The 24880-nt window shown below is 39.2% G+C and overlaps 1 protein-coding gene and 1 long non-coding RNA gene across 7 annotated transcripts in view; one reads left to right on the top strand and one right to left on the bottom strand.

Annotated features, from left to right (window-relative positions):
• LOC143374872 (uncharacterized) overlaps positions 1–24880 on the top strand; it is a 617708-nt gene that overhangs the window by 209987 nt on the left and 382841 nt on the right. The gene's annotated exons all lie outside the window — the stretch shown is intronic.
• The window catches only part of Wech (tripartite motif containing 71 protein wech), a 320032-nt gene continuing 314868 nt past the window's right edge, over positions 19717–24880 (bottom strand). For all 5 annotated transcript variants that reach the window (XM_076812920.1, XM_076812554.1, XM_076812740.1 and 2 more), the window contains one exon: positions 19717–22113. In XM_076812920.1, the coding sequence (XP_076669035.1) occupies positions 21532–22113 (582 nt within the window). In that variant the 3' untranslated portion in view covers positions 19717–21531. The remainder of the gene's footprint in view (positions 22114–24880) is intronic.

The raw sequence follows: 24880 nt of genomic DNA, 5'->3' as shown, positions 1-24880 counted from the left end.
GCGGCGGCGAAGAAGTGCCGCGAACCGTGTAAGTACGCGTCGGGAAACGCGACGGGCAGTCGTTGATGGCGGCAAACGATTCAAAGCCCTCGACGAGCCGCTTGTACGTCACGGATCGCACGACTAAGACAATGTTTATGGTCGACACGGGATCAGACCTATGTGTTTTTCCGAAATCGCGAGTGAGTGGCTCGAGGAAGAAGACGTCTTACGAATTGTACGCGGCGAATGGGTCGGTAATTTCCACGTATGGTTATGTAACAATTCGACTCGACTTCGGGCTGCGTAGAGATTTTACCTGGCGATTCGTTATTGCGGATGTAACGACGCCTATTCTCGGTGCCGGTTTTTTGAAGCACTTCGGCTTGCTGGTGGATCTACGAAACAGGAAGCTCGTCGACGGAGTAACCTCGCTCTCCGTGCGAGGGCGAGTGGCGGCAAAGCGTTCGGGAGGTGTCAAGGCTATCGCAGGGAAAAGTAAGTACCACACGATACTCGGAGAATACCCGGACGTAACGAGACCGTCGGGAGGACATCGGGAGCCTAAACACGCGACGCGCCATCACGTCCGAACGATGCCGGGACCGCCGGTCACCAACAGACCGAGACGCCTCGTTCCCTACAAGTTGCGAATCGCTAAGAGGGAGTTCGAGACAATGCTGAAAAACGGAACAGCACGTCGCTCGAAGAGTAGCTGGTCATCGGGACTCCACCTAGTGCCGAAGAAGCAGGAGGACGAATGCCGTCCATGCGGCGATTACCGGGATGTGAACGCGAGGACAATCCCCGACAAGTACCCGGTGCCCCACATTGAAGATTTAACACACGCGCTTGCGGGCATAGTCGTTTTCTCCACGATCGACCTGGCGCGCGCGTACAACCAGATTCCCGTGAACCCGGACGACATACCGAAGACGGCGATTACGACGCCTTTCGGGCTCTTTGAGTTTCCATTCATGTCCTTCGGACTACGCAACGCTGCACAAACATTTCAAAGATTCATGGATGAGGTTCTACGGGGACTCGATTGGTGTTACGTGTATATCGACGATATATTGGTGGCTTCGGAATCGGAAGAAGACCGTGAACGGCACCTGCGGGAACTTTTTCGCCGCTTGAGTGAGCACGGGATAGTAATAAATTTCGGAAAGTGTGTTTTCGGTGAGTCGGAGGTGCGGTTCCTCGGTTATGCGGTGTCCGCGGCGGGTATTCGACCGCTACCGGAAAAGGTAGAAGCTATTCGTAATTTCTCCAGGCCTGAGACAGTAGAGGAGCTGAGACGATTCCTCGGAATGATGAACTTCTATCGACGGTTTATACCCGCGGCCGCCAGGATACAGGCACCGCTCAACGCTGCGTTGCAGGGTCGGGTGAAGGGACGATCCCCCGTTGAGTGGTCGGAGGAGAGACAATGCGCGTTCGACGAGTGTGAAGGAGAGTGTCTCACAAGCCGCTCTTTTAGCGCATCCTAAAATGTCGGCGCCCTTGGCAGTATTCACGGATGCTTCCGATTTCACGTTGGGAGCAGCATTGCAACAGCAGACGGACGAAGGGTGGCAGCCATTGGCCTTCTTCACAAAGAAGCATAGCAGCGCACAGCGTAAATATAGTACGTACGATCGCGAACTGCTGGCGATATATAGCGCCGTAAAACATTTTCGACACATGGTTGAGGGCCGTCAGTTTGTCGTTTACACGGACCACAAACTATTAACTTTCGCTTTCGCGCAAAACTCGGAAAGCCATTCGCCGCAACAATTTCGTTATTTGGACCTAATAGGGTAGTTCACGACTGACGTTACACACGTGTCGGGTATGGACAATGTCGTGGCCGATGCCCTGTCTAGAGTCGCGGAAATTTCGTGTGCGCTCGATTTCTACGAACTCGCGAGGTCGCAGCAGGATGACGACGAGCTGCGGGCGTTCTCAGGTCCGAATACAGCGTTAAAGCTGAAGAGGGTGAGATGGCTGGGAGCAGACGTGGATCTATATTGCGATGCCTCGACAGATGCGTTGCGGCCTTTCGTTACCGAGCCGTTCCGTAAACAGGCGTTTAATTCCGTGCACGGTCTCGCGCATCCCAGTATCGAGGCTACGGCGAAATTGGTAACTGCGCGATACGTGTAGCCAGGAATTCGAAAAGATTGTAAAACTTGGGCTCGATCGTGCATTCAATGCCAGCGGGCAAAAGTTAGCAGGCACGTGTCTGCGCCCGTCGGACAGTTCGCGCCCCCGTCTACGCGATTCGAACATGTCCAGGTGGACATAGTCGGGCCGCTGCCTATCTCGAGCGGGTTCCGGTACCTTCTAACGTGCGTGGATCGTTTTACGCGATGGCCGGAGGCGTTTCCTATCGAAGATATTACAGCGGAAACTGTAGCCCGAGTATTTTTTGCCGGATGGGCCGCGCGTTTCGGAGCGCCGCGCCGCGTTACAACTGATTGAGGTCGTCAGTTTGAGGCGGGTTTATTTAAGGAAATGTCTCGACTCCTCGGTTCCGATCATTTAACGACGACCGCGTAACATCCCGCTGCAAACGGCATGGTAGAGCAATTCCATCGGCAGCTCAAGGCGGCAATTGTTTGCCACGGCGATAATACATGGACGGATTGTTTGCCTGCCGTTCTGCTTGAGATACGAGCGGCATTTAAGGACGACCTGAAATCGACCTCGGCAGAATTGGTCTACGGCCAACCCATAACCTTGCCGGGTGAATTTGTGGCGGTACAGCGAACTGAAAGAGACAACGACGATACCTACGCCACACGGCTGAGGAGGTGCTTCCAGGACCTGCGCCCGGCACCTGTATCGCGACACGGCGACAAGCGGACCTTCGTTTTTAGAGACCTCGCCACGTCGTCGCACGTATTCGTCAGATGCGACGCACTGAGACGCGTTTTGCAACCGGCGTACAACAGCCGGTACGAGGTTATCACGAGACATCCTCGCCATTTTGTTATTAAGATAGGTAACAGGTTAGCGCCGACGAGTCTATATCGTTTGAAACCGGCGTACTTACTTAGCGACGACGGACGGGGGCGTTTAACCGAACCGACGCGGCCCTCGGCGCCAACAGCGGAGGCAGACGATTCTCCGGAAACGGCCGCGCCAGGAGCCGGCAGCGAAAGGACAACGAGATCGGGACGACGGGTGCGATTTCCCGATAGGTACCTCGCTGGGACGGGAAGCGTCGGTGTCGACAAACGTAGTATGTAAGGTTAAACTACAATTAATCAGACTAGTATGTAAGACGTAGCATATAACTGGCTTTAAGACGTGACGGGCATTGTGTTCGAACGTACATCGAGTATACCCTCGATTACTGCCGGGGGGGGGGGGGGGGGTGATGTGGCGAGCGAAACGCTTGGTAAGGGACTCGCGGAAAGAACGCAGACACAACAAACAGTCGCGAAGCGTAACCTTTCCTCGTCCTTTAGGGAGACGTAGAGTAGCGACGTGGAGGGGCCCAGCGTGTCCCAGCAGTCAGTCCAACGCGAGCTGGCGACAGTGATGTTAGTCTCTACGACGCTCAAATAAACTTTCTTATTATTTTATTCTGTAAGCAAAGTGTGATCATTTTCCTACAAGCATCCCTACAGGGTCATAAAAAGTAGAACCGCTAAAAAAAATAGCAAGAATTAATTTATTTCTACCACAAGAATATTTCAGATCCTGAATACAACTAAGCTTACTAAACATGTATGTAAGTCTTGTACTTTACTTTTGTGTGATACATGTATGTATCAATTGTATATCCTATATTTGGTTATATTACATTATACCCAATTAACACCATAAAAAAAATAATGATAGCCCTTGTATAACATAGTATTATAGGATGAAATACTGTACTTAGTATTGAATTCATTACAACATTTCTGTTATAGTACGAAAAATTATAATAGAACCTTCCTACTAATCTAATATTTGACATAGGACTAAATTGGTACATAATTTTCAAAAAGTGGACGCGCAATACTTGGCATCTATTCTCTGAACTGTTTCCATATTAAGGTACTACACTACTTTACCAAATATACGTTAAAACTATTCAGTTGAAATTTACTAATGCCTGGCCTATGGGGTATTATATATATGCAATATATGCATTATTTACTCTCGGTGAATTTTTTTGTCAATATTTTCTTTACGGCCCCCCCCCCTGGAATAGTTGCAATTAATATAAAAAACCTGTGTAAAGTTTGAGCCCGATTGGATAATGGGAAACGAGCGCCTGGCCTTTGAGCATTTAAATAATTACTTAAAAACGCAGAAAAAATCGATTTTATTTAATTATCCTCTAAGTTATTGATTACATAAAAAACATGTCAAATAAAAGTTGCAGATCCAGACAAGGAGCATCTGTTATATTATATTATTTTTCCCGTGCAATAAACGGTTTTCGAAAAAATCCGAAAAATTAAAAAAAGTAAACATTTTTTTTTTAATTTTGAAAGTTTAAATGATTTTCAAACACTTTTTATTTATGGGAGCTAAAAAGAGAATGTATATTTTTTATTTTCAAGGACAATTTTTTAAAAATTTAAGGGGGTACATACACCTGGATGTTCTAAAAAGATCGATAATTTTTCGTACATATTTTCAGTGCTTGATATGTCAAGAATGTTTTCCCCCAATTTGCGACCGAAATTTGCAGAAATATCGAAGATATTGACATTAGAAGTGACGTATTCAAATGCATTTTTCTCGAAACCAGATTTTTAAACATGGTATCTACGATTACTTAAAAACTATTCAACCGACTTACTTCAAATTTTGCATGGTTGTATGATACACTATTACACAGGGCAACATTCTCGAACATTTCTTATTTATGAAGACTAAATGAAATGTGTATTTTTTATTTTCAACCTTAAAGGTTAATGCTATTACGTCTGTGTGACCAGTGAGCACACTTCACTTCTAATGTTTATATCTTCAACATTTTGCGAATTTCGATCACAAATTTTGGGAAAACATTCTTGTCGTATCAAATGCTGAAAATATGAAGAAAAAATATATCAATCTTTTTTCAAACATTCTAGAAGTAGGTATGCCCTATTGTCCCCCCTTAAATTTGTAAGAAATAGATCTTGAAAATAAAAAATACACATTTTCTTTTTAGCTTTCACAAATAAAAAGTGTTTGAAAAGCATTTAAACCTTCAAAATAAAAAAAAATGGTTTACTTTTTTTCAGTTTTTCGTTTTTGTCGAAAAGCGTTTGTCCGTGTACAACTTTTATTTGACATGTTTTTTATGTAATCAACAATTTAGAGCAGGGTTGACTAACTGGTGGCTCGCGAGCCACCGGGGGCACTTCCTTAACGGCCCGCCTCCATACCGATCAGACTCTAACGATCGCAGTCGATTCCTCCTTCCTTCCTTCCCTTTTTGACTGCGATCGTCAGAGTCTGGGAGGTATGGAGGGGGCCGTTCACCGTGACAGCAAGACGGAGGTGCCCCCGTGGCTCGCGGGCCACTAGTTAGTGAATCCTGACTTAGAGGATAATTAAATAAAATCGATTTGTGCACTTTTAAGTAATTATTTCAATGTTCAAGTGCGCAGGGGCTCCGTCTCCCTTTATCCAATCGGGTTCTAATTTTACAGAGATTTTTTTTATTAATTGGAACTATTCTGGGGGGTGCCGCGAAAAAAAATTAAAATGTTGAATATAAAAATCACCCTAATGTGCAACGCGAGCAGAAATTCGCAACACAGACGAGAAAGCATCGACTTCTCATGCAAAAATGAGCTGTAAATACAGAATAAAGTCTTCTTCTTTGAGATTTTGTTTTCAAGAAAATCAAGTTTCAGAATTATATCGAATTCGTGTGTATGTCTCGCTTTGTTATAACGTGGTTTATCGTTGGAGAAACCACCATTTCTATTTGTCTCTATATTTAGGACTATGACAATATTTGTAAGCAACGCAAGATCATATCGAACTGTAGTGAAATTATAGCCTGCCACCTACAGTTTGTTCATAGGATACGTACAAATCAGTTAGACTTTCTAACACCATAAGTCTACATTTTTAGTTAAAGAACATTTTGTGATTTGGCAATTACGCAGTACGAGAATGTGGCGGTTGTTGCTTACATTTTAATATTCACGTCTAATAATAGCGTATTGCATAAAATAATATTTATATGGGAACTGAACGTATATGTATTTATAACGTGGACTGAATTTTACATAACATTGTAAGGTGTAATAACTTCCCTGTGCTGCGTAATTGCCAGGTCACAAAATGTTCTTTAACCCGGGAGTAGGCGCATGTCGGTCTTTTCGACCGAAGATTTCATATGTTTTAAAACATGATCCACAGTGTCCGACTGTTTACTTTTTCCGTAGAGCTATTCCTCTTCGAAGGAGTTCTTGACTTATTTATGTTACGGAGCGACACTTAGTGCACTCGTGTAGGTTTTAAATCATACATTTTTACGCGTCGGTCTTTTCGGCCATAGCGCGCCTGCTAACGTTAGTCTCATTTCGTCTGTCGCGTACGACGCGTACTGTGTGGCAATCATGGCTAATACTAATTTCCGAGATTTCTTATTGATTGAAAACATTGAAGACGAGATGAGTGATTCCGCAGAAGATTCCGATTATGTTATACAATCCGATCACGATACAGATTCGGAAATTGATTCTGCGGATATAGAAATATAAGATGTAGAGGAGGCGTGTACTTTGAGTGAAGGAAACGTAAGTATTTATTCTTTATTCTCAAGATGCAGTTTCTAATCTGAGGAAAATATAAATATTTAATACGTTTACGAAACCATAAATTTATAAGTATATTTTTTGAAAAATAAATATAAATATAAAATATATTAGATAATTGCTATTATTGAAAATTAAAAATCAAGTGATAAATTCAAATTGATAAATAGACAATAAAATTTTATATTTTGCATTCGCGCAAATTTTTTTATATAACATTTTATTTTTAAAATCAATTACAATGCATCATTTGTATAAAAATAAATTTTCCAGAACTCATAATATTATAATACGATTAATCATTTTATCATAAAAAATGAAGATTATTTACGTATAACGATTCTGAAGTAAGTAATATACAATGTTATGCATTATTTATATTATTTTAGTCATTTTATTAAGTTATTTCTGATTACATTACCATCGGTCGAAATGACCGACGTGCGCCTACTAACGTAAATTATTTGGCGCGCCTACTCTCGGGTTAATTAAAGGTGTAGACTTGGAGTGATTTGTGAATGAAGACATGGTTCTACATGAGATCTCACAACTTTTTACGAGTAAAGAGTCACGAGACTTGGCTACATTTTTCACATGAAATGTTTTTGAAGGGATTTCACTCCTTTTTGTACGAAACCCTCCTTTTCTTGATATCATACGGCTGTGTTAAGGTGGCCGTTCCAATGTGCAGCCGGCGACTGCGACCGGCCGCAGTACACTGGTGCAATGGAAAAGCATTCATCTCAACTTCTATGTGTGGCTACGACTCACAGTGAGGAAATTTTGCGATTTTATGGCCAAAACTACAAAAATTTAAAATTTTAATTTTACAAATTTAATACAAATGTCAATTGAAGAACTATATCCATTTTCGTGGACAAAACCTCAAAACTTATTTTTAATATATAAAATTCGGCACTTTTACGTCCTAATACATGGAAACTAAATTATCGGAGAAACAGCACTTACCAAAATTACGAACGATAAAGATTTTTTTATTATTTACATTTATACACTTTTTTCTTTGTTAGAGCATGCCCTCTGCTACAGTGCAGCAGGGCATAGCAGAAGGGTTATCGCTTCTGGCGACAAACAAGTATACATAATACAAACAATCGAACAGAGGCTTGAAGCTGAATAAAATCGTTTAAAAAAGAATAAAAAGGTTTGGAATGTATAACATGTGAACCAGTCTCGGTTACAGTTATGCCGTATGTTAGACAAGACACACTAGATCGTGTTTTTAAAAAAATGCATATAATTACAAGATTAGCAACTATTAGAAATTAATAATTGCATTTATAGAATCAAAATAGTCCAACGTAAAATAGGAATGAAAATCATTGCAGGATATTATGGGATTGATAACTACAACCCCTGGCAATAAGTTTGGAACCAAACGCAAAAATACGAAATTAACAAGAAACACCAATATTTTTTATGTATAATATGCAACGGTATATATATGAAACGCGTGGTAATGTTAAATTGGTCTATTTTAAAGTAAAAGCACCAAAAATAATTAAGAATTTTGTTTATTATACAGGGTGTCCCACTAAGGAGTGGACAGCGCGATATCTCTTAAAGTATTGTCGATAAAAATATAAAAAAAATAGGGAATTGCATGGTTCGAGGGGGCCCATTTATTAGCGCGAACGAATTTTGTTTTCGATTATTATTTTAAAAGATACGATGGTCAAGTTCGGTTTTTCAAATGGAACTATTTTTTTTGAAGACCTGAGTTGATAGTGCGTTCCAAGACAAATGCAATAAGCTTTAATGTATACACTTTATTTCCACTGGTTTTTAAGATATTGCGCTTGCAAATTTACTGATTTTCACTGCAAGAAACCCCTCTGGAATGGCAAAAACCGGGGGTGGTCTTACTGGCGCCACGGGTGGCACTGCCTGTTGAAATGGATACTTACCTGCCAAAGGTCTACGCCAGAAATGGCAGGCCCAAAGGCTGGACAATTCTTTTCCGTCGGAAATGCTACTTAGGTAGGTACATCTGCGGTGTCGAGAAGCGCATCGTTACTTTTATTTCGCACTTGCTTCTACGCTCGGATGGCCGGTTCTTTTGGGAGGGATGCAAGTTGGATTGGTTAGGTTAGGAGGAGTGAAAGTTGCTAGACTAAATTTCAACCATAGGGAGCAGATTGTATCAGAACCAATCCAACTACCTACCTAAGTAGCATTTCTGACGGAAAAGAATTGTCCAGACTTTGGGCCTGCCATTTCTGGCGTAGACCTTTGGCAGGTAAGTATCCATTTCAACAGGCAGTGCCACCCGTGGCGCCAGTAAGACCGCCCCCGGTTTTTGCCATTTCAGAGGGGTTTCTTGCAGTGAAAATCAGTAAATTTGCAAGCGCAATATCTTAAAAACCAGTGGAAATAAAGTGCATACATTAAAGCTTATTGAATTTGTCTTGGAACGCACTATCAACTCAGGTCTTCAAAAAAAAATAGTTCCATTTGAAAAACCGAACTTGACCATCGTATCTTTTAAAATAATAATCGAAAACAAAATTCGTTCGCGCTAATAAATGGGCCCCCTCGAACCATGCAATTCCCTATTTTTTTTATATTTTTATCGACAATACTTTAAGAGATATCGCGCTGTCCACTCCTTAGTGGGACACCCTGTATATACCGTTGCAATATTATATATAAAAAATATTGGTGTTTCTCGTTAATTTCGTATTTTTGCGTTTGGTTCCAAACTTATTGCCAGGGGTTGTATTTTATGTATTAAAAATTGATTCTTACATGAAAATGTTATTTCTAAAACACTACTTTAAAAATTGTATAAATTACGTATTAAAAACCAAAACATAATTGTTTTGAGGATCAAAATATATCTTACGCACCACCAGGAATTGAATCCATGCCTTTAAATTATTTTCAGATCTTTGGATAACACAATATAAGTGTTTGAAGCAACTTGAAAATCTGGATTAATTATTTGCAATCGGTCTAACCTCACATGAATATAAACATTTGCGAGTCTATACGAGCTTTGTATTAAAACATTTAACAGTAAAATTGGTGGCATTCGATACTCATATTAGTTCTTCAATTGACAGATGCATTTATTTTGTCGAATTCTAAAATTTATTTTTGTGGTTTTGGCCATAAAATGGCGAAATATCCCCACTGTGCGACTGCTACAGCCGCGCCAGGATTGCTATAGTTTATGCGCGCCTGGTTCATGCCCAGTTTAGGCTACTCGAGACACAACACAATGCCATGAGTGTCTGTTTCCCGCCATGACGGCAGAATCTCCTAGTCGCACTGCGGCTGCCGCACGACTCCTCCAGAAGCAGTCTAGCGACTCTAGCCGCACTGCGACCCATCGTTACATTCGGACAGAATATCCAGAAATGAGGAAAGAAGTAAGAATTCAAAACTAATAGAATTATGTTTTTTTTATATATTTCTTGTAAACTAATAATATGAGCTCTTATAAAAAATGGTAAAAATATCATGACGGCTACATCTGATCCGTGTGTAAACACATGTCAAATTTTTTGTTTTGTGCAGAATTTTAAATAGAGTCGTTTAAAGTTTGGCAATATAAAAGAGAAAAAAATTGGGGTCCGAAATGAGTGGAATCGATTTTGCAAAGTAATAGCAAATAATTAGTTACATACAGTTCTTTTTCCATAAGAAACCCATTGAAAAATAACAGTAATTATCTGGTATTTAGTTACCTTCCGCGAACTTGTATAATCAACATATATTTGTCCTTGCAACTGCGAAAACAAGATTTGACAATATTTGCCAATAATGGAGTAATTACTTGTATTCTATATCGTACAGTGGAGCTGAATCACAAGAAATAATGGAAAAATGCAACATTCCATTTTTCGCACTGAAAATGCTGAATATTATTAAGCAAGTTCATAAAAAAGTGTTATTATACAACTCATACCAAAGTTTGACGTTATTTTATTAAATAACGTCAATAATTCCAATAAAACTTTAAAAAAATGATAGATATACATACATTAGAGTGGCTTGATTTCGATTTTTTTTAAACTCGAAATGTAATAGTGCGCAAAAGTTGCCTTAGGCAAGTACAACTTCAAAGCAAAAAAGAATTGAAATCGAATGATATTTGACCATCGCGTATCGAGGTCAAAAATTCAAATTTTGGGAAAAATACTAAATTTCTTAAAAAAATTGAAAAACGTTTTCCTTGTGTTAATTACATTTACCGAAGTCGTAAAATGATATTTAAACACACCAAAAGACATTTCCGATATAACATTTCAGTTATTATTTAAATAACTTGGGGGGGGGGGAGCTTCTATAAAGATTTACTGTGCAGCACTTGGTTCGTCCATATGAAATTGAGGATGACTCAGAACCCACCACGAGAAGGTGGCTACACGTCGAGTTCCACCCACACCCTACCCAATCAACCAACCATTCGTTAATTATAACAATATTTCAGGGGAACATTAAATTTTTGTTGACAATTCAACCGTCGACTGGAAATTGTGCCTTGGTTTCGAATTTCCGCATTAGGTCTCTTGATGTTAAAGTTGAACAAATAAATCCGTCCCTATTCTCGAAACCCACAACATTCTGTGCCGATTATGAGACTAACTTGACACATCTCTCCACTGATTAGCTGGCCATACACGGAGAGATTTCCCGGCGGTTTTCTCCGTCGCGTTTCAAGTCGGCGGACTTAACTGCATGTTAGTGGTGCATGTCTATGAACGATTTATACCGTCACGGTTCTCGTGACAAACTTCAACTGCGTCACAAAATAGTTGTTCAACATTAACGTGCAGTTTCTGTCCGCAGATAAAACCGACAGGTCGAAATTGAAAAAACTGAAAAATCCTACTATTATCCACACACGGGGAGGTTTCCTCGCGTTCTTCATCCGTCGCGTTTCAAATCTGCGGATTTAACTGCAACTTCAACCCCATTCAAGTCTGTATGACAACTGCGAAAACTTTCAACAAGACAAAAGTCCACAGTTTCGATGAAATCCGCGGATAAACTAGCGGTTTTCATCCATTAACACGCACTTTTATCTGTGACCGATTTATCCAACGTGATTTGTCTGTGAACTTTCGTTGTATGTTAGTGGGTATTTGCAGTTTTGATCCGCCGCAGACTTTGATCGCGGGTTTGTCCGCGATGGATGAAGACCGCGGAGAAACCTCCCCGTGTGTGGCCAGCTAATCTTCCAGCAAAACAAAAGTCCACAGTTTCAATCAAATCCGCGGATGAACTAGCGGTTTTCATCTATTAACACACAGTTTTATCTGTGACCGATTTATCCAACGTGATTTGTCTGTGAACTTTCGATGTATGTTAGTGGGTATTTGTAGTTTTGATTCACCGCAGACTTTGATCGCGGGTTTGTCCGCGATGGATGAAGACCGCGGAGAAACCTCTCCGTGTATGGCCAGCTATTGAGTGTGGGATGGGAAGTCTCTTATATCACATTCCGCGACAAACCCCCTCTCGATCAGGTGGGAAATGTGCTCGTTCGAAACATTACTCAAAAGAGGAGGCGACGACAATTTTGTGGAGGACCAATCAATTATATTAAAATAATCTTTAGCATCAAACTTGAGTGTGGGTACTATAAAACTTCGTACCTTCGTTTTTTCCTTAGAAGGTAACGATCTTAATTTGAGAATTCTCCTCAGAGCAAGTTCTCTCACGTACCTCCGTTCATCCAGCGCTTTTTTTAGACAGAAGCAAGCTTTCGGGGTATGCGAAATATGCATTTCGTTGAATGACAGGATCTATGATTTGAAGGAGATTGTCAGGCACTTTCCTTTTTTTTAATAGAAAACCACAGCGGCATATAGGAGGTGAGTATGTATTTCACTATTTCTTTCAGCTCAGAGGATGGATTGGGTGTTGCAATGTATGACCTCAAGGTGTTATTTGCAGCAGTTAACTAACGAGAATGGCACTGTGGACCGGGATGTGCTACAGCTAAATCTGGGGAACAGGCACCCATTTTAATTGCTTGGGAAATATCCAAAAGATATTTCTGAACTTTACTAAGATCGTCTCGTTCTGCTGTAGGAATGAAGCAATCGATTCTTTCAAAATCACACACAGGAAACTTGTGACAGTCCGACAGAGACTTCCCAATAGAACAAGAGACAGGCAAATAAGTGTCTGAGTGGCAATTCATTGAAATGCAACATACAGATTACCTATTGCAGAGGACTTCCCAAATGAGTTTCGAGATTATGGATAACACCATTTTTCCAGCCAGTATTTACTGTTGTGCCATCACAGCTCACGACACCCCAGTCAGTAACAGAAATATCTAGTTCAGTGAGTTTTGCAATGATGGAGTCACTTATATGTTTTGCGGAACCTGTCGTTGGAACAATATGGCTTATGTACTTCGATTCCGGTTCTTGAAGGAGTGCAATGTGTTCCTCCTTCATCACCCTGCGGAAGCGTTTCGAACCTTCTGCTTCAACGAAAAGGGTGTTGTCTTTTCGACCGTCAAAGTATAGGCCACGAAGGATAATATTTGATTCAGAATCCTTTAAGCTAGATCTTGTTCGTGCTCTTTCCCTCCTATTTTTGCTTTTATCCACAACAAGTGTCGTGTCAGATTTAGTGACGATTCTAACGTCTTTCAAAACACTGGAGGCTGTGACCGCTGTCGCTCTATCTGAAATGCCGAATCTATCACATGTTAAAGCCGTTGATGTTAGCTGAAGTCTCATCTGTGAGTATAGCGTAGAATTAGAATCAGGCGATCCATAGCGGTAGTGTTTTGAAACAATAAAGTCCTTTGCAGATGGTTGGTGTGTATGTATATCTTCTTGCTCAGACTCATCCATCATGACGATGGCATCTAAGACAAAGGTATCGGCAGTTGAACATTTTGAATCTGGATGACCAGAAGGTTGTCTCTGTAACCATTTTGCAAGTATTTCGGACGTTTTTCTATCAAATGATCCTATTTTCCCTATTCTTTCGTTTTTTTTGATCATACAGAAATCTTAGTTCAATGTGAGGTATTTCCTTCGCTTTTTCACAGTGACAATTAATAGAAATGGGTCGTGTGCATTTGTAATTGTCCTTAATTTGTTCACAGGTGCATTTTAGTGACATAGGACATTTGCAGTACGATATGCCAAACAACCGCAATTCTTCCTGTTTGAACTTACAAACTTTTGCTTTGTAATTATCCTTGTATTTTTCCCTCGTGTAAGACTTCCTCAAATTGTAATACAAATCATGATTTGCTTCAACCATTCTCACAATTCTGTTCTTAGTAACTGTTGCAATAGGGGACTTGTCAAATAAAGCCTTAACCTTCTTTGCGACAGTAATCGCAATAGTTGAAAAGTTAACCTTCTTGTAGTTTAGCTCTACAGCAAGTTTATACTCTTCCTCAAAACAGCATCTTAAGAAGTTTTCATACGTCAGCAGCCTAGAAGGGGGCAAATCCTTAGGAGGACCAAAAAGCGGGCAGTCAAAGTTCTTTCTTGTAAAGTGTTTTTGTGGATCTTCCATCATACAGAAGTGCCAAATCGCAACTGACAAGCAACCAAAAGTGAAGAGGAAAGTGAACGACTAACTGCCCAAAAGACGATCGTCGACCGCTCGACGCATCGACGATAACGTATTGCCTACAATGTATACGACAAAGCACTGCAAAACTCGACGTGTAGCCATACCTTCTCGTGGTGGTTTCTGAGTCGTCCTCAATTTTATATGGACGAGCCAAGAGCTGCACAGTAAATATCTATAGAAGCTTCACCCCCATTTAAATAATAAGTGAAATGTTATACCGGAAATGTCTTTTGGTGTGTTTAAATATCATTTTACGAGTTCAGTATTTATAAATAACACGAGCAAAACGTTTTTCATTTTTTTTTTTAAGAAATTGAGTATTTTTTCCAAAATTTGAATTTTTTACCTCGATGGGCGATGGTCAAATATCATTCGAATTCAATTTTTTTTTTGCGTTGAAGTTGTATTTGCCTAAGGTAACTTTTGCGCACTATTACATTTCGAGTTTGAAAAAAAATCGGAATTCGACCCACCCTAATGGGTAGCCGGGGTATTTTCGTCTTTTAGTCGAACGCAATTTTTTATTTGAAATAATTTTTTTGCCCATTTCTGGATTTCTTGTAGGGAATCGGGTGGAGCGAACGGACGATTCCCATTGCCTCTGTGACATTTCAACTTATGGGTAGTCGGCCTACTTCCCATCTCGCAATAGTACCTGACGTAACTTTGTATAACTTATAAACGACGTATTAAAGTCATAGTGTAGCACCAAACATCAAAAACCTTCAGTACGTAAAAGATCGAATATTATTGAATCTAAGCAGCGCCAATGCGTTTCAATGATTCAGTTAACCCTCGCACTACTGAACCGCGGCCTCCTGTGCCGGAGTCACTTCTGACTCACACCTACATTTTACTACTACTAATTCACAGTTTCTCGAGCCGCGGGCTCCTCACCGATATTTTACTAACACAGTGACGGTCACTCGAGGTCGAGCGCCTCACCGATTTGTGCTACAGAGTGACAGTCGCTCGAGGTTGGACTCGAGCACATATCGCTGTTCCGGTGCAACAATCATGTAACTACAAATTTACAAATTTTGAAATAAATGCGTTACTAGTATCAGACATAATTAGTCTTTCTCTATCTTCGGCCCCTGAAAAATCACTGCAGTTGCGTCATTGTTACACCGGAACGACGATATTACTTATAGTTGGGATCGTATTTAGGAAAGAATCATGAATTATAAAAAAAAATTATATGTATTCTAGTCATTCATATCACTAGTACAAGCATTACATATAATTGTCCTGTTTTGTGTTGAATGCGTGTTACATACGTATTTTCTACAATAATCGCATACTGTTGAATATCGGTTATTGCTCCCTATGCAGAAACAGCACCTGGCACGCTTTTGATTCTCCAATTTTGTTTTTTTTTACAATTTTCTTGCCCGTTGATTCTATTGCAGTGACAACATGTTTGTGTAAACCTACTTGGTGGCTCTCAAATTGAATTGCACGCCTGTCTATATGCTCAGCACTCAGTTTTTTAGATAATTTTCGTAATATGTATAATAATAATGTTTTCGCTGATTTTTTGTCTTCCCAGTCTGGATATTTCGTTTGCCATATATCCAATGCGTTATACGCGGCGATGTCTATATAATGACAAAGGTCATCGGCGAGTGCAGCTTCTAGTAGAGTATTTTCTGATTAGTTTGTCTAAAATGTCTAAACTCCACTTTTTGTCGAATTATAATATTGTATAATCTTTGGTTTAAAATGTTCTTCTTGTGTCGATATATCATGCTAGTGGTGTAATGATGAAAGAAGGACAACACACTTTTTTGGTTTCGGAACGTACGATACTAATGTCAGGTTATCGGTAAATAAAAATTCAGAAGAAAATTGTGCCCGGTTTTGTGTATCTACAAGTATCTTTGGTAAATCTCGTCTATTTTTCCGCATAGTCCCAACTAAATAAATATTGTCCTCGAGTAATTGTTCTGCCAAATTCAAGTCTGTCAAGAAATTGTCCGTCGTTACGCAACGACTAGTATTTCTCCGGTATAGCCGGTTAAGATGGTCAAATGTGCCCTTGAACTGAATTCGACTCACGATGAATCATTCGAAAACTTGTTAAAAAAGAAATATTTGTGGCAATTTTCAATTTCGTATCTCCACCCGGAGGGTAGTAAAGGGCAAAAATAGGAAATCAAGTTTTTGCCGAATTTCTCCTATACTAGGGGATGAAAAATTTTGAAAAAAATCAGAGGCATTTCTGTTATAGGGGCACATATTAGAGAATTGTTTCAGATTTTTAAATTGAAAAACCAAGCTGTGAAAAATAAAAAACGCCAAAAAATGCTGAAAAATGCCGATTGTGTATCGAAGCAGTCTTGGCACTATAATTATATTTTTACTGTAAGTACGTATGATTGTTACTATTGTCCTGAATTTTTTTCAGATTTTTCAATTTGGTGCGCCGCAGTTAAAAAAAATTAAAAACCGATTTTTTCGTCGTTTTTTCCGTGTCAGAGTAACTTATACGTCGAATTGCTTCATGAAATAAGTGTTTTATGCGATCTTCAATGTGTATACGTACAGCAAAACATAATAGGAATTAAAGAACCTGAAAAAACCGAATCATTTGAAACTGTTATGCGCCTTACATTGTAAAGTATCTACCCTATTTTGCAACGGCGTCGGCGGCGCAGCGGTAGAGTGTCGAGCTGCTATACCGCTACAAACTTTTTAAGCGTAGGTTCGAGCCTCAAACTTCCAAGTTCCTTAGGCTAAGTTTTTTTTCGTTAATTACATATATTTCTTAACTTTACGACACAACGATCAATATTTATTTTCAAATGTTTTAAGAATATTTGAAAAACATATTAACCTGAAATATACGTAAATATGAGTATGGAGTTTCTGGTGGAGTTTTAATATTCTTAAAACATTTTAAAATAAATATTGATCGTTGTGTCGTTAGGAAATATATGTAATTAACGAAAAAAAAACTTAGCCTAAGGAACTTGTAAGTTCGAGGGTCGAAACTACGTTTAAAAAGTTTCTAGCGGTATAACTGAATTTTTTCAAAATTTTTCATCCCCTAGTATAGGAGAAATTCGGCAAAAACCTGATTTCCTATTTTTTTATTACCCTCCGGGTGGAGATACGAAGTTGAAAATTGCCACAAATGTTTCTTTTCTAATAAGCTTTCGAATGATTCATCGTGAGTCGAATTCGGTTCAAGGGCACATTTGACCATCTTAACCGGCTATACCCTTTACGCGTTGGCTTTGTTGCTTTTCTGGAGTCTTTCCACGTTTTCCCAAATATACCTCCATATTGCAGCAATAAAATCTCTTCGAATCACAGAGGGTCCATATTTTGATCCCATACTTGCCAGGTTTACTCGGCATATATACTTTGAAGGAACATCCGCCACGAAACGTCACTAATTGCTCATCGATGCATTCAACGCCTGTTGCATCGTAAGACTCTTCACAATTTTTCGAAAATATATTTGTATTGTCTCTAAATGGTGCCAGTTTATCACTAGACTTTCTGTGTTTGCGTGTGGCGGAATCATCAAAACGCATATATCGCAATATGTCAGTAAAACGATCACGCGACATTATTGCCGTATAAAATCATCGACTTGTTTCCATAAGTCACTTTTGCTTTCTCGTGACTCTCTAAACCTTCCGATAAGTAACACAAGCCAAAAAATGCATCAATTTCGATTCGGTGAACAAATAACGGTATGGATTACTTCTTCATTCATAAATAGGTGAAAACATTCTTCCATTCTTTGTAAATGCTCAGATGTTCTTGTCAGTGAACATTTACGTGACATGCTTTGATCTACGATATTACTCATGTTTGATGCAATCCGCTGCCATTTACGGCCAAATACAATTACATCTTCTGAAACATTGCCCATGGCTTCTGGCACATCAGTTTCAGAATCAGTTTCGGAATCAGTTTCGGACTCTTCTAGTTCTGGCTCCGCATCACTATTGAATGCAGTCCTACCATCCGATGGTTGATCACAGTTATGATCGTCTTCGTTTTCGGCTTCGGCATATTGAGCATATCGAGATTGCTCGCTAGTACGTAGTAGTACCGACATGGTGGAAAAACCAAATAAAAAACACCAAAAACAACAAAAACAACCAAGACAACAATGAGGACAAAGATAACAAAAACTATAAAAATACCAGGAAGTAACAAAAACAATAAAAAACAGATTTTTACACAGAATAAATTTTTGGACTCATCACACACGTCTTTTGCCTTCAAAGTTTTACAAGAAAGTAAAGCTCTGTTGCCTTCGTGGACATGGCGTAGTAAGACGATTGTCAATTCGCGATCATACAAACCATTCCGTTACTGTGTGTGCACCGCTCGAGCCTCGCGCTTTTCACCGATATTGTACCAATACAGTGTAGTCGCTCAAGCCCCGAACTCCTCACCGATATTGTATTAACACAGCGACGCACGGGGCTCGACTTTGGGTGACCGTCGCGTCGCTGTGTCTGTGTATACCGTTCGAGCCTCGAGTCACCAATGACTCCGGCACAGTATTCGGAGGGTTAGTACAATAGCTTGAATTATCTATTAGATACATATTTTATCGTTGTCATACGTGAAGTTATATATAGTATGTAGATGTAAATATACTAACGTTTACAAAGTGGCACCACAAACTGTATCTTGAATAGGTGCACGTATACCGAGCTAAATTTTAAAATCAATTTTCTAGAAAACAGTGTATCAGAGAAGCGTTTATTCTGCACTTACAACTTATTGTGCTATAAGGAATCGCCCCTTATCCGGTTATGCTATGCATTTGCACCAACCTTGCATGTATTACTTTACCATTTGTAATGATACTTGAGCATGCTATTAAATACTTGACACAGTCTTTGTATTTGAGCACTGCGTTGCAATTAAAATGCATTAAATAAGCACACATTATTAATAAAATTAATTATTTTATAATACTATGATCAATGGTATTGACACACATCATATAACAATACACTATAATATGAAAGTCACTTTTTGTATTTTCATGCGTGGAAACTTCGTCAGTAGTTGAAAAACTGAATATTTAACACATTATGGAGTACAATCATATTCAAAATACGAAATGTTTCTTTTTTAGTATTTCAACTATAATAAAGACATTTCTATGCAAGCAATAGGAAGATTGTTTTTTATCTGAAAATTAGCTCCAAAAATATACAAGCATTATTGATTGACTATTAAAATGTCAAATATTATGTTAAACAAATTTGATTATTAACATACCCTTTTCAAAAAAAATAAATATTAGTCGTTTAATAAAATTCTGTGTATTTCTTCCTAGTTGGCAAATAAAACTATTTTTATCATATTACATGCATTTAACAAACTTTCAATGGTATTTGTCGACATAATATTAAAATAGTACTCTTATTTACTGTATAAAAATAAACAAGGAACAAAGAGTCTGTTATTGTGTTAAATCAGTCTGAGTTCAGTCTTATATCTTGCGAATGTAACTAATATCTCATTTCAGTTCGTTGGCATTAAACTAAATTAAATGCGACATTTACATTTCTCTAGACTGATTCATAAAATTTTTACATATTGTATAAAACCCATTTTATGTACAGTAAATGTCATTCGATGAAATATTTGTATTCATTTCACAATCCTTGCATAATATTAATAATTAACGATGTTATCTGCTATAATAATGGAAATGCTGAATGCGGCAATGAAAGCATTAATAAAATTCATCATTGTAAAAATAATAATGACAGCAATCATTTTTGCTAATTTGTCCATAGTCATACCAAAATGCAATTATGCAAATTGAAAGTATATATCCAAAGTGCGATATGTTAAAATATTTCTAATACATTCAACTTGCATTATATTGATAAAATGGTAGGAGAGAATTGATACTTTTTAATTAATACGCTTTCTTTCTTTTCGTACAGTAGATACCCTTTTCGCTTACATCTATTATCTTGAATATATCCACATCTTCTCACGTTATTCGCATTCCTTATTAAATACATGCATTCATATACAAACTCTTAATTAGAACGATCATGCATGCATACATACGTATGTTCGACAAACTGCATTTTAATCTCCTTGCATATTTAACAGAAAAAATATCAATAACTTATTTATACAAACGGTTAAGTATTTTTGCGACGCTGGTCACTTTAGTATTATATACTGTTATATTTTATTTTATTCGGTCACGCACCGATGCGGTATTCCGTTTATTTGCAGATAAACGAAAACAAAACGGAACTCTTTAAATCATGTAGAGAACATTCATATAATGTAAGTAGCTATTGCAATAACAGGAAATTTTGAAGTAAAGTTATGCAAGCAGAGGCAGAACATTGTTAATGCACATACCAAATAGTAATGATATTCTTAATTTGCATTTGGTCTTTAAATTGATTTTATCATTCATTTCTCTATTGAAAAAATATATAGATAGTATTCTTTGAACAAAATATTTAGTAGGTACAATATATACGATAGTCTCATTTTTTAAAGACCATAATTATTTTCTTCATATCAAACACTTTGTTACTTGTATTACGTTACTTTTAAATTATCAATTGTAACGAGTATTTCAACTGAGTTGGAGCATAAATCATGTAATTCGCTACGCGATGTTTCTAATATATTTGCTTTCTTATTTGCACTGATAAAATAATTAAAAAGGACGACAACTGTCTTATTGTTGAAAATAAGTGGAATGTGATTAAATAATTCTTCGGTATGGAATAAACTTCTGAGGAAAAGTTTTTTCTCTATTTCATTCCTATAATTCACTGCTATCTATTACCATAGTTAATACTAAGGAAATCATTCCCGATTATTCTATTATGCTAGTGTATTAATAAGTTTTGCTTCCCTTCGTTACCCACAAATTTACAGATAACCGATAATACGAAAATTATATTTTCTTCTATGAGGATCATTCATAACGATATGACTTCAGAACAAAAAGTTCATTTTGTACTTATTGCTTGGCACTCAAAGTGAGAAAACCCGAAACTTCTAAAGAAACTTATATGGATTTCCATACTATATACAATGAGTAGGAAAATATTGCCTCTAACGTTTGATCCGTTGGCCTAAGCGTCACACGCTTATTTCTAAAATCGGGAAAAACAGTAACGTCGCATTTTCATCATCGTCGTATTATTAACGTGTATAAAATCTTATTCTCATAATCCAATCAACCCGTTTAAATAAGAAGAACTCGATTATTACCAAAATCTACAACTGCAATTCTACCATCAGGACATAAAGCAATACCCGATGGTCTGTCCATTTCATCTTCAGCTTTTCCATAGCTACCAAATCTCCATTTTAATGTGCCAGCTGAATCGAATACTTGTATTCTATGATTTCTCGAGTCAGCTATAATAATGTTGCCCTCGTCGTCAATTACTAAACCCTGTGGTCTCAGGAACTGCTTTGAACCACCTGCACATTCGCATTCAAAAATTCTAGCGTGCATAAAGTCAGCGTCGATAATTACCACTCTATGGTTATTAAAATCTGTTGTAACAACATTCCCTCCGGGATTGAACGCCACTCCACGTGGTGAATCAAAATGTTTCCACATATTCGGAGCGGACTCGTATCCATATTTTCGCAGAAAAACGCCCTCAGGGCTAAATAATTGGACTCGATGATTTCTCGTATCTGATACAACTATTTGGCAATCAGAATTTACAGCTACATCCCATGGATAATTAAATTGTCCACAGCGACATCCCTTTTCGCCAAAACTTAGAAGGAATAATCCTTCCATCGTCAACACCTGCAAAAGTAGTAATAATATGAACAAATTATACTACGTAAATTTAATAAAAACGTATAGTAAAATATTCAATGGCATGCCAATGAAAATATGATTCTATAAAAAATTACAAAAAATAAAAGACATGATCAGGTACAAAAAGAAATTTGATGTAAGTAGTTATGCTAACTTGTTAAACTGTGTGTAAAGTCGTAAAAGTAAAATAAATCCATGATTTCACGAGGGATTTTAATGCAACTTTGTACATAGACGTGTATATAGGAATGGTAGTAGAGGTCGGTATGCGATACATTGTCGCGTGGAACACGGAGGTCGACGTAGGACGAAGTTAGGCGTAAACGGTCGAATCGTGGCGGTCCTCCGCGATCATGCGAAACGAGAGTCGTTAACGATCATGCTAAGAGTACAGTCGCGTTGTGTTACGATACTGTATTCTTGTTATACAGGTTGTAAACGGTATACATAGCGATATTTTAGGGAGTGGTAGGGGAGGTCCAATGGAATATGAAAGTGCTATGACATAGTGTCCGACCTGTCTTCATATTATAATAATAATGCCTCAAAGTTAACATGTTTATACGCTAAACTAGTCGCAGGGTTCCATAATTTTGCAAATACATTGGGGACCACCAGTAGAGTAAAAGGGTCTGAATACAATTTGTTGTATCTCGTATACATTAGCTGTTACGAAGGTTTAAACATCGGAGATGTTTGTGGAAATGATCGTAGCTACACGCATAATGACGCAGATGAGCCGTAGCACAAAGACCGCCCGTTGTGAGCTGTTCAAGATGACCCAGTAACCGAGAAAGTATTCTTAAGCCAGGCACGTAGTGGTAACAATTTGTTGCGTGACAGTTTTGACGCTCACGAGAAATGCATTGATTTACATGGAAGTAAGCTCCTGTGACGATGTGACTGCAAAACGTGTTGTTTTTTTTTTAAGAAAGCGGCAAAACTGTTTCTTTCCTTTGAGTGCGACTAAACTGTCACGTAATAAGCTGCTGTCAATGCGCGGCTACTCTTACGTGAATATGTAGTAAAGAAATTCAAATTTTGCTACCTAAATTTATTTACAAAAGATGCTCGAAATGATTGCCGTTTGCATCTAGACACGCCTGACACCGACGCAACCAATTGTCGCGAACGCGGGCGAATATTCCAGGCTGCTCGCGTATAATGTTAGCAGCATGAAATATTCTATTCTATAATTCTTCTAAGGTTTCAAATTCGGTGTCGGTGTATACTAATGTTTTCATGTGGCCCGATACGTAAAAATCCAATGGATTTAAATCCGGGCTTCTTGACGGCCACAAAACCGCACCATTCAATGCAATTACTCGGTCCCCCCAAAATTCGTCATATAGCTGGTATAGTTCTTCCCATATGGACCGGGGCGCCGTCGTGAAGAAGTCACACATCTCTTCGGGTGACCAGGCAGCCATCTTTGAGTAGAAGCGGCAAATCCCGTCGAAGAAATCTAGCATCTTTTGCGCTATTTAGACGCGCCGGCAAAATATGTTGTGCGAGGAGACGATCGCATACTACCCCAGCCCATATGTTTAGCCGCAGCTCGCGCTGGAAGTGCCCCGTTGCAATACTCTGGGGTTTTATGGCTTCCCACGCATGCGAATTGCGGAAATTTAATATTCCACAACGTGTGAACGTTGACTCATCTGCTGCAAGTACGATTATCGGGAAATGGTACCACTCTATCGAGGAACCACTGGGAGAAAGTCCGTAGTCTTTCAAGGGGGGGAAACAGGCGAGACTACGCGCAGTCATCTAACTACATAGGTACTCTCTTTCTTCCTGCGTTTCTCCCCGAGGCGTGTTGATTTTGGATATTACTTTTTAATTGCTAGTTCCCAAAAATTTATCAGGCTGGTCGGCCAGAGCATTTCGCCAGGGTCGCGGTTTATGACCGTATAATTCCGCGAGTCGACTGTAGAGAACGGTTTCTAACAGTTTTGGGTAATTTAGGACTAAATTGGTTCCGCCTCGTAGCAGAAGTGATCTCAAGATATCGGAAAAGGGAAATAGAAATGGTAGGCATTTTCTTCTTTCGAACCGAAACACGTGGTGTCTGCTGTTTATTGGCAATAAAAAGACGGAGAGTGGGCTTTTGTGAAAGTGTACGATGGTTCGTTCGTTGCACTTCTGCGAAGCACGTGTGTTTCGCAAATGTGCTGGCTTCATTTTACCTAAAGCCTCTTGTACTGGTAGGAGGTAACTCATAATGAAACGAGAGAAACTACTTCGAGATAGAAGAAGTTGCTTGGAAAAAATCCTGTTAGTCAGCTAGCAATCACGTCGCAGAAATGTTCTCTGCTCAAGAATATTACCTGATGTTCTGGGTGTACGCCCCAAACAACGGAGGCGCAAGTGCTGCTGCGCGAGAATTTACACGGGAAACCGTTGGCTCCGAACGCCAAGTGAAAATTCATTTCCACCAATATTTATAACGTAGGAACAACACGTCCCATGAAAAATAAATTAAGTGATCAGTGTTTGTAGGCGTGCAGTGAAAAGAATATTCGGTACATTAACCCGGACGCACTTGATATTGCGACTCGTAACCAGTGATGCCAGAACGGTGGGTTTTGTCCCACGGCCGCTACCACCACTCCACGACCAAGCGTACCCCCTCCTAGCGTCCGTACCGCACCACACAAGCATACCCGTCCCTCCATCCGTGTGCCGTACGCGCTACCTGGCCACCGCTCTCCGGCGAGAATTCGTTTTCCCGACATCGAAGCGCTTGGCG

Source organism: Andrena cerasifolii, chromosome 1 (assembly GCF_050908995.1).
Source record: "Andrena cerasifolii isolate SP2316 chromosome 1, iyAndCera1_principal, whole genome shotgun sequence".
Taxonomy (NCBI): domain Eukaryota; kingdom Metazoa; phylum Arthropoda; class Insecta; order Hymenoptera; family Andrenidae; genus Andrena; species Andrena cerasifolii.
Note: the sequence above shows the minus strand (reverse complement) of the source record. Positions and strands in the feature narration are given on the sequence as shown.